The sequence below is a fragment of the Haliotis rufescens genome, unplaced genomic scaffold (assembly GCF_023055435.1).
Source record: "Haliotis rufescens isolate VD_foot unplaced genomic scaffold, xgHalRufe1.0.p SCAF_76, whole genome shotgun sequence".
Taxonomy (NCBI): domain Eukaryota; kingdom Metazoa; phylum Mollusca; class Gastropoda; order Lepetellida; family Haliotidae; genus Haliotis; species Haliotis rufescens.
Window position 1 is genome coordinate 639,013 of NW_025964368.1, and position 15,881 is coordinate 654,893.

The 15,881-nt window shown below is 41.4% G+C and overlaps 1 protein-coding gene across 2 annotated transcripts; it reads right to left on the reverse strand.

Annotated features, from left to right (window-relative positions):
• Positions 1–920: 920 nt before the first annotated feature.
• LOC124124081 (steroid 17-alpha-hydroxylase/17,20 lyase-like) lies at positions 921–15,881 on the reverse strand. Of its 2 annotated transcripts, XM_046487199.2 has the most exons (12): positions 15,751–15,881; positions 14,085–14,164; positions 12,517–12,690; positions 12,214–12,291; positions 9,330–9,428; positions 8,921–9,014; positions 6,807–6,962; positions 5,859–6,067; positions 4,596–4,724; positions 3,895–3,999; positions 2,912–3,046; positions 921–2,094 (listed from the first exon to the last, which is right to left on the reverse strand). In XM_046487199.2, the coding sequence occupies exons 3-12, from the start codon at positions 12,674–12,676 to the stop codon at positions 1,748–1,750; spliced, it is 1,512 nt and encodes a 503-aa protein (XP_046343155.2). In that variant the 5' UTR covers positions 12,677–12,690; positions 14,085–14,164; positions 15,751–15,881; the 3' UTR covers positions 921–1,747. The 2 variants fall into 2 exon arrangements, with proteins under 2 accessions (XP_046343155.2, XP_046343157.2); XM_046487201.2 differs by lacking the exon at positions 14,085–14,164.

Sequence of the window (15,881 nt, forward strand, 5' to 3'; positions counted from 1 at the left end):
ATATCACGAGTAACGATCAACGTTGGGACATTAATATCACGAGCAACAATCCAGGTTGGGACATTAATATCACGAGTAACAATCCACGTTGGGACATTGATATCATGAGTAACGATCCACGTTGGGACATTAATATCACGAGTAACAATCCAGGTTGGGACATTTATATCACGAGTAGCGATCCAGGTTGGGACATTTATATCATGAGTAACGATCCACGTTGATACATTTATATAATTAATAACGACCCACGATGGGACAGTAATATCATTAATAACGACCCACGATGGGACAGTAATATGATTAATAACGACCCACGTTGATACATTAATATAATTAATAACGACCCACGATGGGACAGTAATATCATGAGTACCTATCCACGTTGGGACATTGGGACATGAAGATAAGTAACGATCCACACTGATATTATAAGTGATGAACTTCTTTGGGACATCCATATCTTGAGTTGTTATATATGTTGGTTCACTGATTTCATCAGTAGCAGGGGAGGTCGGGTAGCCTAGTGGTTAAAGCGTTTGCTCGTCACGCCGAAGACCCGGGTTCTATTCCCGACATGGGTACAATGTGTGAAGCCTATTTCTGATGTCCCCCGCCGTGATATTGCTGGAATATTGCTGAACGCGGCGTAAAACTATACTCACTCACTCATCAGTAGCGACCCATGTCTGGACATTGATATCATAACTAAATACATTCGCTGGGCCGTTGATATGAGTTATGATCCACGTTGACACACAGATGACCATTTTCTCCTCGTAACAGTCGGATTCTGCTACAAAATGCCAAAGTTATCGAGTTGCATCGCCACAGGATGAGATAATCAGGAGTTCAAAGAACTGAATGTTTCGCAAGATACGTGTCAAGTAAGCATGTCTTTATAAAATAATATCGCAAACCATTATTTGACATACTTGTATTCAAATCTAACGTATGTTTTCTTTCCACGAAAACCTACATTTTCATTAGTGTACATTTCCTACTTCCATTGGGTACAAAAAAGTCGAAGAAGACTATTATTGTTTTGTTCCTTTCAATGTATTTTTAAAATTACAAAAAAGTAGAACATGATCAAAAGTAGATATAGGCAGCTACGGTGTTTCAAGGTGGAATATAGACATAGATTTTCTGTACATTCAAGAGTAGGTCATTAGCGTACACATACTTCACACAAAGAATTAAGTAGCTTGTACAAAGACCGAGGGTACAGAAAGACCACATATATATATGTAGTTGGTGGAGGACAATCCGTGTTTTGCCTTCAGTATATATCCATGTATATTCACGTTGACACGTTAATAAAGAAAATGTTGTCTATGTTAGTGAATGAAATTTAGTCCATGCTTGTTCTAATGGCGTAATGTTAACAGTTTGTGACATGTTGAATGATATGAAGCGACAACAATTCATCTAAAAAAGATAATTAAGTTTGAGGATCGCTTCAATGAAAAATCGATCTATTGTTTTTTAATATTCAGATGTCACAGATGAAGCAAAGCTAGATGTGAAGAAAAAAACACGTCTTATATAGTTGAAGATTACACATAGAGCTTTGAGGTTAAAAAAGGCTTTAAAGTGAGACACTATTTCTAACCAGATTATTCCCACGTAAGTAAATAAGTATATAAGTATAAATATATAAGTAGTATAATTCTGTCTATTTCATGTGTAACTCGTCTTCTGGTTACTTGTGAACATCACATGTGGTAGGCCGTCTTTTCACATATCACACCAGTCTGTTTTTGATGACAACCTTATAGCGCTTAGGCAAACAGGTGAAGCTTCCTTGTGGTTCAAGGTCAGGGGTCACCCCGTCCGGCAGACGAATCTCAAAAGATCTCATGAAAGACGCCAAGAGAAGATGTAGTTCCGGTTTGGCCAACGCCTCCGCCATACACGATCTCTTGCCGACGGAGAATGGCATCCAACTTTCTGGCTTTGGTGCAAACCTTCCAGAATCATCCAGGAAACGTTCTGGATTAAAGACTTCTGGTTCTTTCCAGTGTCTTGGATCATGATGGATAGCGAAGAGGTTGGCCATCACCATTGTCCCTTTGGGAATCTCGTAGTCACCTGAAAGAATGTGAGTGAGTGAGTGAATGAGTGAGCTGGGTTTGACGTCGCTTTGAACAGTATTCCAGTCATATCACAACGTGTCAGCTTAATGAGAGAGGGAATCTCGAAGTGATGCAGGTCTCAGATGTTTTCCACTTGGTAAAACCCTCGAGAACGGGTATGGTGCTGACAAACCTAGAAATATAACCGGGAGTCGAACCTAGGTTTCGCGCAAAAGGAGAATGTTATAAAAACAAACACAGATGCAAAAAGAGGAACAGTGAGTGAGTTGGGTTTAACGCCGCTTTGAACAGTGCGAAATGACACAGGTCAAGTATTGAAACCCGCGCTTATAGGACGGGCAGAGCAACGGGTCACACGCGACGACTCCGGGATTCGATCCCACGGTCTGCGGATTCTTGTACAGTTCATCGATGCATTTTTGCAAATTTAATCGTGGTGCCCTGGGCCACTGGGCCCTCCGTGCCCCCAAATAAGAAGATATTAATATAAATATGTAAGATAAGTAAAAATCATCGCAAGTTGTTGCCCATGTATACAGACACGAATATCAAGACCAACCATGAACTTTTTGAGTGAGTGAGTGAGTATGGTTTTACGCCGCTGTTAACAATATTCCAGCATTATCACGGCGGGGCACATACGGAATACGCTGCACTCATGTGGGAAATTGTACCCGGGTCTTCGGCGTGACGAGCGATTGCTTTAACCACAAGGCTTTCACACCGCCCCTTAACTTTTGGAAACACACTGATATTAATCGTAGCCATGACGTTAATGATAAACATAAATTTCTGAACTGCGCCCGTCTTACCGAGCGTTGTATCACAAGTGGTTGAGTGGGGGAGGCTGAGAGGTGCAACAGTCGCCATCCGCATACTCTCATATAACACGGCCTCGGTGTACGGCAGCTTGTGTCGCTCGGACAACATCGGCACTCGGCGCTGACCTGTGAATTCACGTGTTTCATGAACAATCCATACCAACAATTATACTTACAACCCAGTAGGAGGCTACTGGAACATCCTTGTTATTAATATTACATCCATATCCCGGTTTCTTGTTACAGTTGAACTCATGAGTCTTACGGACCGACAATTTGATATTCTTGGGGGGGGATTTTTAAATTTTGATTATGGGCCTGAATTGTAAAAATGAAAAACACCTTGCAAAAATGTAATTTTACGGCGGCAATGTCTTGTTTTTTCAACAATCTGAAGCATCATTATTTTGAGTCTTTGAGCCCACTTTGAGCCTTAGGAATATAGCATTAGAAAAAATAGAATAGAAAAATAAGAACACCCGTACTTTACATAGATGTTCTGCTTCACCCAAGAAAAAGAAATCTTATTTCAAACCCTCAGAAACTATTAACGTACTTCAGGCTCTTTGGTGTCTAAATTTCAGGATACATAAGTTGAAATGTCAAGATAATGATCTTGATATTTCAATATACTAAGTTGAAATTTCAAGATACTAAGTTGAAATTTCAACTTATTATCTTGATATTTCAACTTATTATCTTGATATTTCAAGTTAATATCTTGAAATTTCAACTAAGTATCTTGAAATTATAACTAAGTATCTTGAAATTTCAAGAAAAAAAACCAAAAACATAAATGGCCCTAAAAAGGTTCCGTACAGCGGGGTATACAGTACAGATCGAGCAATACATATCGTGTAATTGTTGGACCTTCCTGGGAAGACACTGTCTAAATGCCTGTGTTTAACTTCGTAATCATCACCTTGTTAAAGTCACTGACAGAGAACAATTTGAATTCCAAAGGTGTTTCTTACCTATCACGCTGTCCACTTCCGCATGGAGTTTCGCCTGCACTTCTGGGTGTGCAGCTAAGTACAGGATTGTCCAGTGAAGAGTCTGTCGGGACGTGTCCACCCCCGCTGCGAGGAGAAAGCTCACAACGTAAATTCCGCTGCAGAATTTTCAACGAATACTCATGTCACCTAAAGGTGTCATTTACAATCGCGAGAAACGATTTTGGATTCCATCTCAAGGGGAATTGATAATGTCGTTGTTATCGTTACTCGTTATACATAAAAAACAAGTGATTTCATCAGGTGCTTAAGTATTAAATATAGAAAAAACAGAGTCCAGATATTCGTGCTTGTCAAAATTACACCTGAAGAGCCGTTGAACGGCGAAAGATCTTGTGTGGATAAAGGAGTTTTGACAAGCACGTGCAGGAATATCTGGACTATATATATATATATATATATATATATATATATATATATATATATATATATATATATATATAATAACTTTAATTTAAAATCGAAATGCAAACACAATTCAAAATTTTCAAATTCAGAATCTAAACGTTTCTGTTTACATTCACGTTGAAATGAGATAGACATTAGTATTGACCAACTTCAACTTCATTGCAATAATTTTCAGATATCAACATAATAATATGATCTCTGTTTCAAGTAGTAGCTTCCTTCCCAGCTTTTAACAAGGTTATACATTTTATTACCTTGAAAAACATCCGATACGGTCTGGCCGAGATGCGTGTTGGTAATCTGCGCAAGTAGTTCCGGGTTCTCTTCCGCCTCTGCTTCCTTCTGGGCAATCAACATGGCGTCTGTGAAGTCACGTTGTGTATCTGAAAATCAGAGTGAGTGAGTGCGAGTGAGTTGGGTTTAACGCCGCTTTTAACTTTATTCCAGTTACATCACGGCGTGTCAGCTTAATGTGGGAGGAAAGCCCGAAGTGATGCAGGTCTCAGACGTTTACCACTTCGGTGAAACCCACGAGCACGGGTATAATGCTGACAAACCTAGAAACATAATCGGGGCGAACCGGGATTCGAACCCACAATCATAGGTTTCTGGCGTGCCCAAGGGACGCAACTCTGCACAGCGAATCGCGACGCCTTAGACGACTGGGCCAACCGTGCCCCCCTGGAAATCAGAACTCATCGTCACATGTAAGTAATACTTTCGCCGTCACACTTTTCGCATGTTCTTAAAGATGGAATTCACCAAAGGTGTTTGAAAGTATTTTCAGTCCAAGCAGATAATTTCCAGACCAAGAGTGAGTGAGTGAGCTGGGTTTAACGCCGCTTTTAACAGTATTCCAGTTATATCACAACGTGTCAGCTTAATGAGGGAGGAAAACCCGAAGTGATGCAGGTCTCAGACGTTTACCACTTCGGTGAAACCCACGAGCACGGGTATAATGCTGACAAACCTAGAAACATAATCGGGGCGAACTCGGATTCGAACCCACAATCATAGGTTTCTGCACAGCGAATCGCAGTGCCTTAGACGACTGGGCTACCCGTGTCCCCTCCAGACCAAGACCTTAATCTTGACAACTTATTAACATCCATCGATTACCAAGTCTCAGGACTGTTAAAGTAAAACTACAAACCAGAATGATACAACCATGTTCCTAAACTCTTAAATGATCTTGAACTTTGACATAACGGGACTAACGGGATCTGGTGGTCAAGCTCGCTGACTTGGTTGATGCATGTCATCGTATCCCAATTGTGTGTATCGATGCTCATGATGTCAATCACTTGATTGTCTGGTCCAGACTCGATTATTTACAGATCGTCGTCATATAGCTGGAATATTGCTGAGTGCGACGTTAAACGACAAACAAACAAACAAACAAACAAACAAAACAAACAAAACATTGGTTCAGGGTATCTATCGTATACTGGATAATCGAGATGGTTTACAAAAAATAGGTACGTAATAACTTGTTGCACTTTTTACAAAATACTCACCCGATGAAAACGTTTCTTTATGTACGTTGATCCTTTTGTAAATGAATCCCAGCATAGAGTCTTGTATCTTCATAAACTTCCTGAATTTAGCTGTTGGATAAAGTCTTATCGGAGGAAAAACATCTTCCAGGAACCCATTCCCTACCTCTTCCGAGAACGTGTCAAGTCCTTTACAGAATTCCAGAAACTCTTCATTATCCGATGAAAACCTAAAACAAAATATTGTTTGGGGGTTTTTTTTGTTTAACGCCGCACTCGGCACTATTCCAACTACATCACGGCGGTTCGTAAATAATCCAGGATGGACCAGACAATCCAGTGATTGATATTAGAAGCATTGGGATACGATGACATGCATTAATATAACGCGCCTGATCGCCCGATCTCGTTCGCCGCCTCTTACTACAAGAAAGGGTTGCTGAAGATCAATTCTAACCCGGATCAGGGGCGGTCGGGTAGCCTAGTGGTTAAAGCGTTCGCTCGTCACGCCGAAGACCCGGGTTCGATTCCCGACATGGGTACAATGTGTGAAGCCCATTTCTGGTGCCCCCCGCCGTGATATTGCTGGAATATTGCTAAAAGCGGAGTAAAACCAAACTCACTCACTCACTCACTCTAACCCGGATCAACCAGATCGTTGAACAGTTCATATGAGCCGGTTGAGTTAGGGTGAAACTAGTATTTTTTCATTATCCTGAATCAACTTCTTTCATCGGAAAGAAGGGGCGGTCAGGTAGCCTAGTGGTTAAGCGTTCGCTCGTCACGCCGAAAACCCGGGTTCGATTCCCGACATGGGTACAATGTGTGAAGTCCATTTCTGGTGTCCCCCGCCGTGATATTGCTGGAATATTGCTAAAAGCGGCGTAAACTCATACTCACTCACTCATCGGAAAGAAAGATCACATAGACCAACTGTAAATGATATGAAGTAATATTTATGTTGCTCACTTCTCATCGAAGCAGATCTTGCTGATGATGTTGAAGATGGCGAGGTTGATGTAGCGGTAGATGTCGAACGGTTCTGTCTCTGTTTCCATCTCTGCTGCAACCGCTTCCATGACTTCAACTATCGTGTCCTGAAACTTCTCGCCCTTCATGTAGTACCTACATGTGCATTACAAGCCATCCTTTAATACTATTTTATACCGATGTTACTAACCTCAATAGTTTCTCTAGTTTCAATGTATTAACATTACAGTTTGTACTCTATGTATGTTTGTTTGTTTGTTGTTAAAAGCCGCACTAAGTAATATTCCAGCTATATGACGGCGGTCTTTAAATAATCGAATCTGGACCAAACAATCCAGTGATTGACATCATGGGCATTGATCCACGCAATTGGGATCGATGACATGCATCAACCAAGTCAGCGAGCCTGACCACCCGGTCCCGTTAGTCGCCTCTGACGACAAGCATGGTCGCCTTTTACGGCAAGCATGGGTTGCTGAAGACTTATTCTACCCGAATCTTCACGGGTCGTACTCTTTGCAGGACATGTAGGACATGTTGAACGATAAAAGTGATACTATTTTTGGTCACAAAGAATGTAGTAAAATAACCCTTTCCATAATTAAAACAAATTTCTGCAAAAAGGCGATTGTACGATACAGACTATATCATGAGCATGTGTTCATGAATCACTATCAAATGGGGATGACTTACCTTAAACCTTCAAATGATACCAAAAAAATGTGTAAAATACTCAAATTTTGACATGTACATTACTTTTATTCCAGTTGGACCTTGAATATGACTGATTGCTGATCATGAAGAAGTTCAACATAATCTGAAAATACCATAAGACGGTTTTTTCGACTATATTTCGTGATAATATAACACGAGTAGGTAGTTCGTAACTGTATGAAATAGCTCAGACACAAAGGTTTATCAGTATTCAAACACACAAATCTATATGATACATTTCTCAGTGTAAGGGTGACATTGTGACCTGTTGCAGAATAAATGCATACATAGTTATCTTTTCTTACATAAAGATACTAGCTTCTGATTGTTAAGGAGCGGACAACTCTCTTCCCATTCGTCACCACTCGCCCCTTTCCGTAACCTGCAAGCTATACGGCTGGTCCCGGAATAACACGAATTGGTCACGAATGCACCCATCCCATCCATGACCAACTCGTGTTATTTCGGGTCTTCTTGTAGGTTACGGAAAGGGGCGAGTGGTGACGAATGGCTCTCTCCCATGCAGCCCGCTCTCATGTGAGGTACAAATTTCATGTTACCCGCTGGGAAATCAGTCGGAACACATCGTAGCTTGCTTATCTCGCACAAGCAGAAGAATCGTTCGGTTTCTGAAATAAACCGATGTCTATCCGAACGCATTGTTTAAAGCGAAGTAACTCGGTCCGTTTGCGTCGTCTACTACGAGTTTTGCCAAGTCGTGTAACTGCGAGCATGTATTCCGGACCTGCATGAAAGAATGTCGGTGAGATATGTTCGCATTCGTGACCAACTCGTGTTATTCCGGGACAAGCCGAATAGCGACTCGTTTCCCTCCCATGGCCATTTTTGCGACCGGTTTCCGTCTTAGCGCAAATGGGCATACCTAAAATAATTGTCAACACATTGCATAATGGTTCACATAGATTTCCCTATATATCATATATAATTCAGATGCAACTTAAAGCACATCGGGACGTGCGGAATTATACAGTATGATTGAACACATTTAACTGTATGTAGGGTATATTTTTAGATGCAGGACATATGTCAAATCAAAAATGATTTCTGTGGGATTCTTTGACGAAGAACTTGAAATCATACGCGCATTCTGATTGGTTTGTCGTTTTGACATTCATCGATAGGGGACGAGTCTTCTTGCAGGTTCCGGAAAGGGGCGAGTGGTGACGAATGGATATATTCGTTGTAAACCGATCCCTCGGGGCATATGTGATGTACCCTGTGTGTGAGCCTCGCCCGACGGTTCGGGGTACATACGCTCACACACAGGGTACATTACACGATATACCCCTCGAGATCGGTTGACAACTTTGTAAACACAAAAGAATTAGTCACTACCACACAGTTGTTTCTAGACTTACTTGAGGGCTCTCAATGCCAGCTTCCGATGGAGTTGCCATGTTGCTCCATAATCTGTGAAGGCAATGTCCTTCCCTCCCTCCGTGAAAGCCTTTCCTGAAATTTATGTTTTGTTCGTTTGTTAGTTTGTTGTTTAACGCCGCACTCAGCAATATTCCAGCTATATGACGGCGGTCTGTAAATAATCGAGCCTGGACCAGACAATCCAGTGATTGATATCACGAGCATCGATCCACGCAGTTGGGATACGATGACATGCATCAAACCAAGTCAGCGAGCCTGACCACCCCCTCCCGTTAGTCGCCTCTTAATAATGATCAAAGCATCACTTGTTGAATGGTAAATATACGTTGTGAATACAGGATTTCAATGTTGTTCGTGTATTATATAGTAGTTATTTATTGACCATACCCGAGAACGTCATCGGCCGACCAGCAAAGGCGACAGCTTTCTGCACGAACGCTTCCTGCACCGCCTCCACGTTGTTGAGAAACACACAGCTTACAGGACCTACACAGAACAAGTCATGTTTACAGTCGCTAGTTTTATATATCCAACTGTTTACTTTGTACGGAGTTCGTACCACGAGCCGTAGCGCTACAACTGTCGGAAGTCTATGTTAAAGTATGGGAGTGACATCTTCCCAAGGCAAGAGAGTTAACTGACTTTAAAAGTCCAGTTTCCACGAAACTGGACTTTTATAGTCAGTTAACTCACTTGCCTCTGGAAGATGGGGAGTGAGGGTCGTCTTAGCTGCACGATCGTTTTGTGGATGGGGCCCCTGCATATCAGTGGTAGACAGCACAATCGCCTTGAGTGAGTGAATGAGTGAGTGTGGTTTTACCACCTTTTCAGCAATATTCCCGCAATATCACTGTGGAGACACCATAAATTGGCTTCAGAAATCGAACCATGTGGGGAAACGAACCCGGCCCTTCGGCAACAGTATATGCCAACGTTCACGGCACATGTCGCGGGGCATTGTTCATAGTCGCCGAGGTTCACTGTACATATCGTCGGCATTAGTCACAGCAAACAAAATATACTTGAAGATGACGATGTTGTTGATGATGATGGGTCATGTTGATGATGGTGATCATTACAATTATAGCAAACATGTCAGACTTGATTTTTAATACCCCCTCCCCTACATGTAAGGGTCCGTCCGTAAAAATATTTTCCGGAGCATATCTCGAACGCTATTCAATCTAGCCTTACGAAACCGAAAACACTTATTGGTCACACTGAGCGCTGGTGCCTGTTGCTGTTTTGACATTTTCCAACATTGTATTTTGGACAGTTTCCATGGAAACGTGATGAACTTTGAACCTTGGCGGGTAGTGTCATTTCCGGAACATGTATATCTAAATATATACAACCTAGCATCTCTCTTAAAATTACTTTCAGAAAACTTTCTGCTCTTGTCATGTCAGTATTGATGCCTTTGAAATACTTATAGCTCTTTCTGGGCGTTATCCAAAACACAAGAAGTGTCGGCCTACACGAAAACTTTATGAGCTTGTGATAGATGCAGGTTAGGTATACATGCCTGTTGATTCAGTGATGTAAATCCCAATTTTTATTGTTTGAATTTGGAAATTAACAGAAAATATTATAGAGTAGAATTTTGTTGAGGTAAAATGTATTTGTATTCAGAAAATATATAAGTATATAGAGGCTTCTTCATGCTTTTTGTCGAATACGATTTATATTTCGTCGAGTGAAGCCTCAAACCCCATATTGTTTCGAGATCGGTATACAATGGGAAGAGAATGGTAGGAATGACAAGGGGTATGATATGGAAACTGACATTTATCATCCGACACTGGCTCCCACAGAAGATATCGCTTGGATTAGATCAAGCGATATCTACACTGTAGATATCGCTGCAATGAAATTACATCACAATGCTTTGCAGACCATTGTGACGTCACTGGTTACCATGACGTCACAATCAAATGACATCAATAATGGCTCTGCTACTGAAGCTGTTAACAGTACTTTTTCCACTGAAGACACTGCAGACACTACAAATTGAACAAGTTTGAAAAATGGTGTTGGATGATAAATAAAATCTCACCCTCGTGTCTTTTGATATCAAATATATCAACACTCGTTGATAAAAGTGGCAAAAATCCTCGGCAAGCCTCGGAGTTTTTCCACTTTTATCAACTCGTGTTGATATATTTGATATCAAAAGACACTCGGGTGAGATTCTCTATATATCCTTTTTATCATATACCATAACATCAAATTGTAAAATGATTCTATTTGCAAGTGAATGCAATTCATTTTCACCTTGTTTGAAGGAAATGGCCGCTGGAAAGCTAGCCGAGCCGACGAGCAGACGACGCACTAAGGGAAGTAACTCCAATTTCTTACCATCCGGGCTGCTGTCAATCGCCCATTCAACATGCATTGCCAAGCCATATAATGAGTGAGTGAGTATGGTTTTACGCCGCTTTAAGCAATATTCCAGCAATATCACGGAGGGGGACATCAAAAATAGGCTTCACACATTGTACCCCTGTCTGGAATAGAACCCGGGTTTTCGGCGTGACGAGCGAACGCTTTAACCACTAGGCTACCCGGACCGCCCCGCCAAGCCATATCAGCCTGGCAGGGGTGGAATACAGGTCTGGTTTTTACACCCCCTGTGATATGACCGTCCCTATGCTGGTTATATTGCTCATGCAAAATGCCTCACATCATTGATAGGTATGTGATAATTTGTCATAGCAGGGAGTCTCTAAAAGCCATTGTTTATGTGTAATTGTATTACAGATTAATGTACTCTGTACGCCGAAAAGGAAGGTACGGAGAAATGTCAGACTTCTGTTCCCCTGTGTATTTATAGGACCGCCTCCGTGGTCTAGTGGTAGAGCGTCCGCCCGGAGAGCGGAAGGTCCGGGGTTCGTTCCCCGGCCGCGTCATACCAAAGACGTTAAAATATAGTACTTGTTGTTTCCCTGTCTGGCGCACGGCATTAAGGGGCTAAAACAAGGACTGGTCGGCTCGGAGTCAGTATACTGTGTCTGAGTGGGGTATTCATGTTAAACTGCGGCATGGTATCTCAGTGTGCTAGCACTATAAATCGGCATCAGTCCGGACTGGTACAAGCAGCCACACAAACACACACACGTACATGCACGTCGCTATATAAGTGCAATAATCTTAGACGCGACGTTAAACCCCATTTCACCTCACCTCACCTGTGTATTTATATGGATCATTGGTGATATCCCTATACTCAAGAACAATATAAGCCTATATAACAAAACTGCGCATGCTTTACCAAGGTGAAGGGTCATCACCGGGCCGAACTGCTTCTCCCACTGTGACAGCTTCCGGTAGAGCGACACGTTTTGTATAGCTGCAATTGATTGTATTAAAATCCACTGATTATTTTTGTACGTATCAGAGCTGGGATACACTTAACATTGCCAAGCAGAAGAAGGATGTAAATTAAAAAAAGGAAATTGATTAGTTTCAAAGTTTAAATATAATATCCATCCCAACGTAAAATCAGGACAGTTTTTAGGTGAGGAGATTTCGTATTTATAAACTATTTATAAACTTGCATAACTGTCTAACTTACCTAGAATGTTGCCAAGCAACGGGAGACCACGTGGTCCCGGTGGAAGTTTGTGTCGCTTCCGGTTCATCAGATACACCATCACCGCCAAGCCCAGACCCAGAATTAGCGTTGTTCGGTACTCCAAAACGATGGCACTGAGCGATTCCAAAGTCCCACCCATGGTGTTTGACTACACTGAAAATATGAGAAACCTATTCAAGTCGACATAATTTATATTAATTGAATCGGAGAAAACATTAGTGAGTGAGTATGGCTTTACGCCGCTTTTAGCAATATTCCAACAATGTCACAGCATGGGACACCAGAATCGGGCTTCACACATTGTACCCATGTCGGGAATCGAACCCTGGTCTTCGGCGTGACGAGTGAACGCTTTAACCACTAGGCTACCCGACCGCCCGGAGAAAAAATTACGATATTATATCCTGGTTATATCATCGTATCCCAAATGCGTGGATCGATGCTCATGATATCAGTCACTGGATTGTCTGGTCCAGACTCGATTATTTACAGACCGCCGTCATACAGCTGGAATATTGTTGAGTGCGGCGTGAAACAACAAACAACAAAATCTTTTAAACAGGATTTTCAATGTTTTCGAAACACACCAGTGGCATATACTGTAAACTACGTTTATAACGAACACGCGTATAACGAATTGACGGATATAAGGAAATGTTTAAAATCACCGTGCATTTGCTGTATATTTGCTGTATGTATGATGTATATTTGCTTATAACGAACTAGGGTTATAGTGATCTAAACTTAGTGGTCCCTTTGAGTTACCCGTAGTTAACTGTACTTAGGATTCGTGACAATACTGAGGCAACAGGGACTTCCTCCAGTGTGCGTTTACGAACTATCATCTGAATATTATATCCCTCATATGTTATTTTTGAAACAGGCTGCTTCTAAATCCACTAATGCTATCTTGTATAACTTCATTCATCAATGTGAAAAAAAAAGATCAAACCCTTAACCAAATGAAGTAAGACGAGTTCTATGGATGATCAACTTCTTTATTACAATTAGTGCGACGTCGCACTAATTGTAATAAAGAAGTTGTTCATCCATAGAACTCGTTTTACTTCATCACACCAACTTCTAAATGCCACTGAAAGAAGCCTTGACCAACTGTTTGTCCTTAGTGTTATAATGTGACGTGTCATGCTTTAGGTAACAATGACAATAATGCCACATTAGCCACCCGTATGGACCCTCACGCACACAATTCACATCGAGGTCACATCGACAGCGGGGTATGTCGGTCCACGGACCTATATAACAAGTTGTACAAGTCCGTGGTCAGTCTGAACCACACCGTGTGACATTCTGTGAGTGGGAAACACCACGGGCCGTGTCGAATTTACATTAAAACGTAATAATCTATTATGTAGACATGACGATCCAAAGTCAAAACTGTTGACAAGAGGATGTGTCAGTGCATAGAAAATAGCCCTGATGTAATATTTATACGTCGAAAGTAGCGACAGAAGACTTGCCACTAGCTATGCTTGGTGTTATTGTGTCAATGCTAATCGAATAATTCAGTAAAGACGGGTACTTACGGTTATGAAGATTGATCCGGTGCTATGTTGCAAGATCTGCTTCAAGATATATGTCTCAAGATGTCTGTTATGCCGAGACACTGACAACCAAAACACACACGGGGTTATTAGGATGTCTGATTGTTTGATCACGTGACATGCTTGTTTACAATAGCTCACGAGGGGGCGAGTCACACGCAGGCTCGAGACAGATCAGAGGGCAGTTCAAATTCAGAAGCCATTTAAGGGCATCAAATATTTCGGTGTTTTATATAATAGCTATGACCGTCATGCAACAATAGGCGACCTATATATACCGGATCGGGTGGTCAGGCTTGCTGACTTGGTTGATTGATGTCATTGTATCCCAACTGCGTGGATCGATACCTATGACATAGAGAATCGTTTAAGAATAGGTTTTCAACAACCCTTGCTTGCCGTAAAAGATGACTACGCTTGTCGTAAAAGGCGACTAACGGGATCGGGTGGTCAGGCTCGCTAAGTTGGTTGATGCATGTCATCGTATCCCAAATGCGTGGATCGATGCTCATGATATCAGTCACTGGATTGCCTGGTCCAGACTCGATTATTTACAGACCGCCGTCATACAGCTGGAATATTGTTGAGTGCGGCGTTAAACAACAAACAACAAAATCTTTTAAACAGGATTTTCAATGTATTCGAAACACACCATTGACGATGGAAGACATATATAGTAAACTACGTTTATAACGAACACGCTTATAACGAATTGACGGATATAACGAAATGTTTATAATCCCCGTGCATTTGCTGTATGCATGATCTATATATGCCTATAACGAACTAGGGTTATAGTGATCTAAACTTAGTGGTCCCTTTGAGTTATTTATACCCGTAATTAACTGTACTTAGGATTCGTGACAATACTAAGGCAACAGGGACTTCGCCCAGTGTGCGTTTACGAAATATCATCTGAATATTATATCCCTCATATGTTATTTTTGAAACAGGCTGCTTCTAAATCCACTAATGCTAACTGGTACAACTTCATTCATCAATGTGAAAAACCCTTAGATCAAACCCTTAACCAAATGAAGTAAGACGAGTTCTATGGATGAACAACTTCTTTATTACAATTAGTGCGACGTTCGGTGTAGATCCTAACACCTTTATCAAGCAAGTGATCACTAATTGTAATAAAGAAGTTGTTCATCCATAGAACTCGTCTTACTTCATCACACCAACTTCTAAATGCCACTGAAAGAAGCCTTGACCAACTGTTTGTCCTTAGTGTTATAATGTGACGTGTCATGCTTTAGGTAACAATGACAATAATGCCACACTAGCCACCCGTACAGACCCTCACGCACACAATTCACATCGAGGTCACATCGACAGCGGGGTATGTCGGTCCACGGACCTATATAACAAGTAATGTCAGTCTGAACTAAACCGTCACCGTGTGACATTCTGTGTATGGGAAACACCACGGGCCGTGTAGAATTTACATGAAACGTAATAATCTATTATGTAGACATGACGATCCAAAGTCAAAAGTGTTGACAAGAGGATGTGTCAGTGCATAGAAAATAGCCCTGATGTAATATTTATGCGTCGAAAAAGGCGACAAAAGACTTGCCACTAGCTATGCTTGGTGTTATTGTGTCAATGCTAATCGAATAATTCAGTAAAGACGGGTACTTACGGTTATGAAGATTGATCCGGTGCTCTGTTACAAGATCTGCTTCAAGATATATGTGTCAAGATGTCTGGTACGCCGATACACTGACAACCAAAACACACAGGAGGATATTGGGAATTCTGATTGTTGATCAC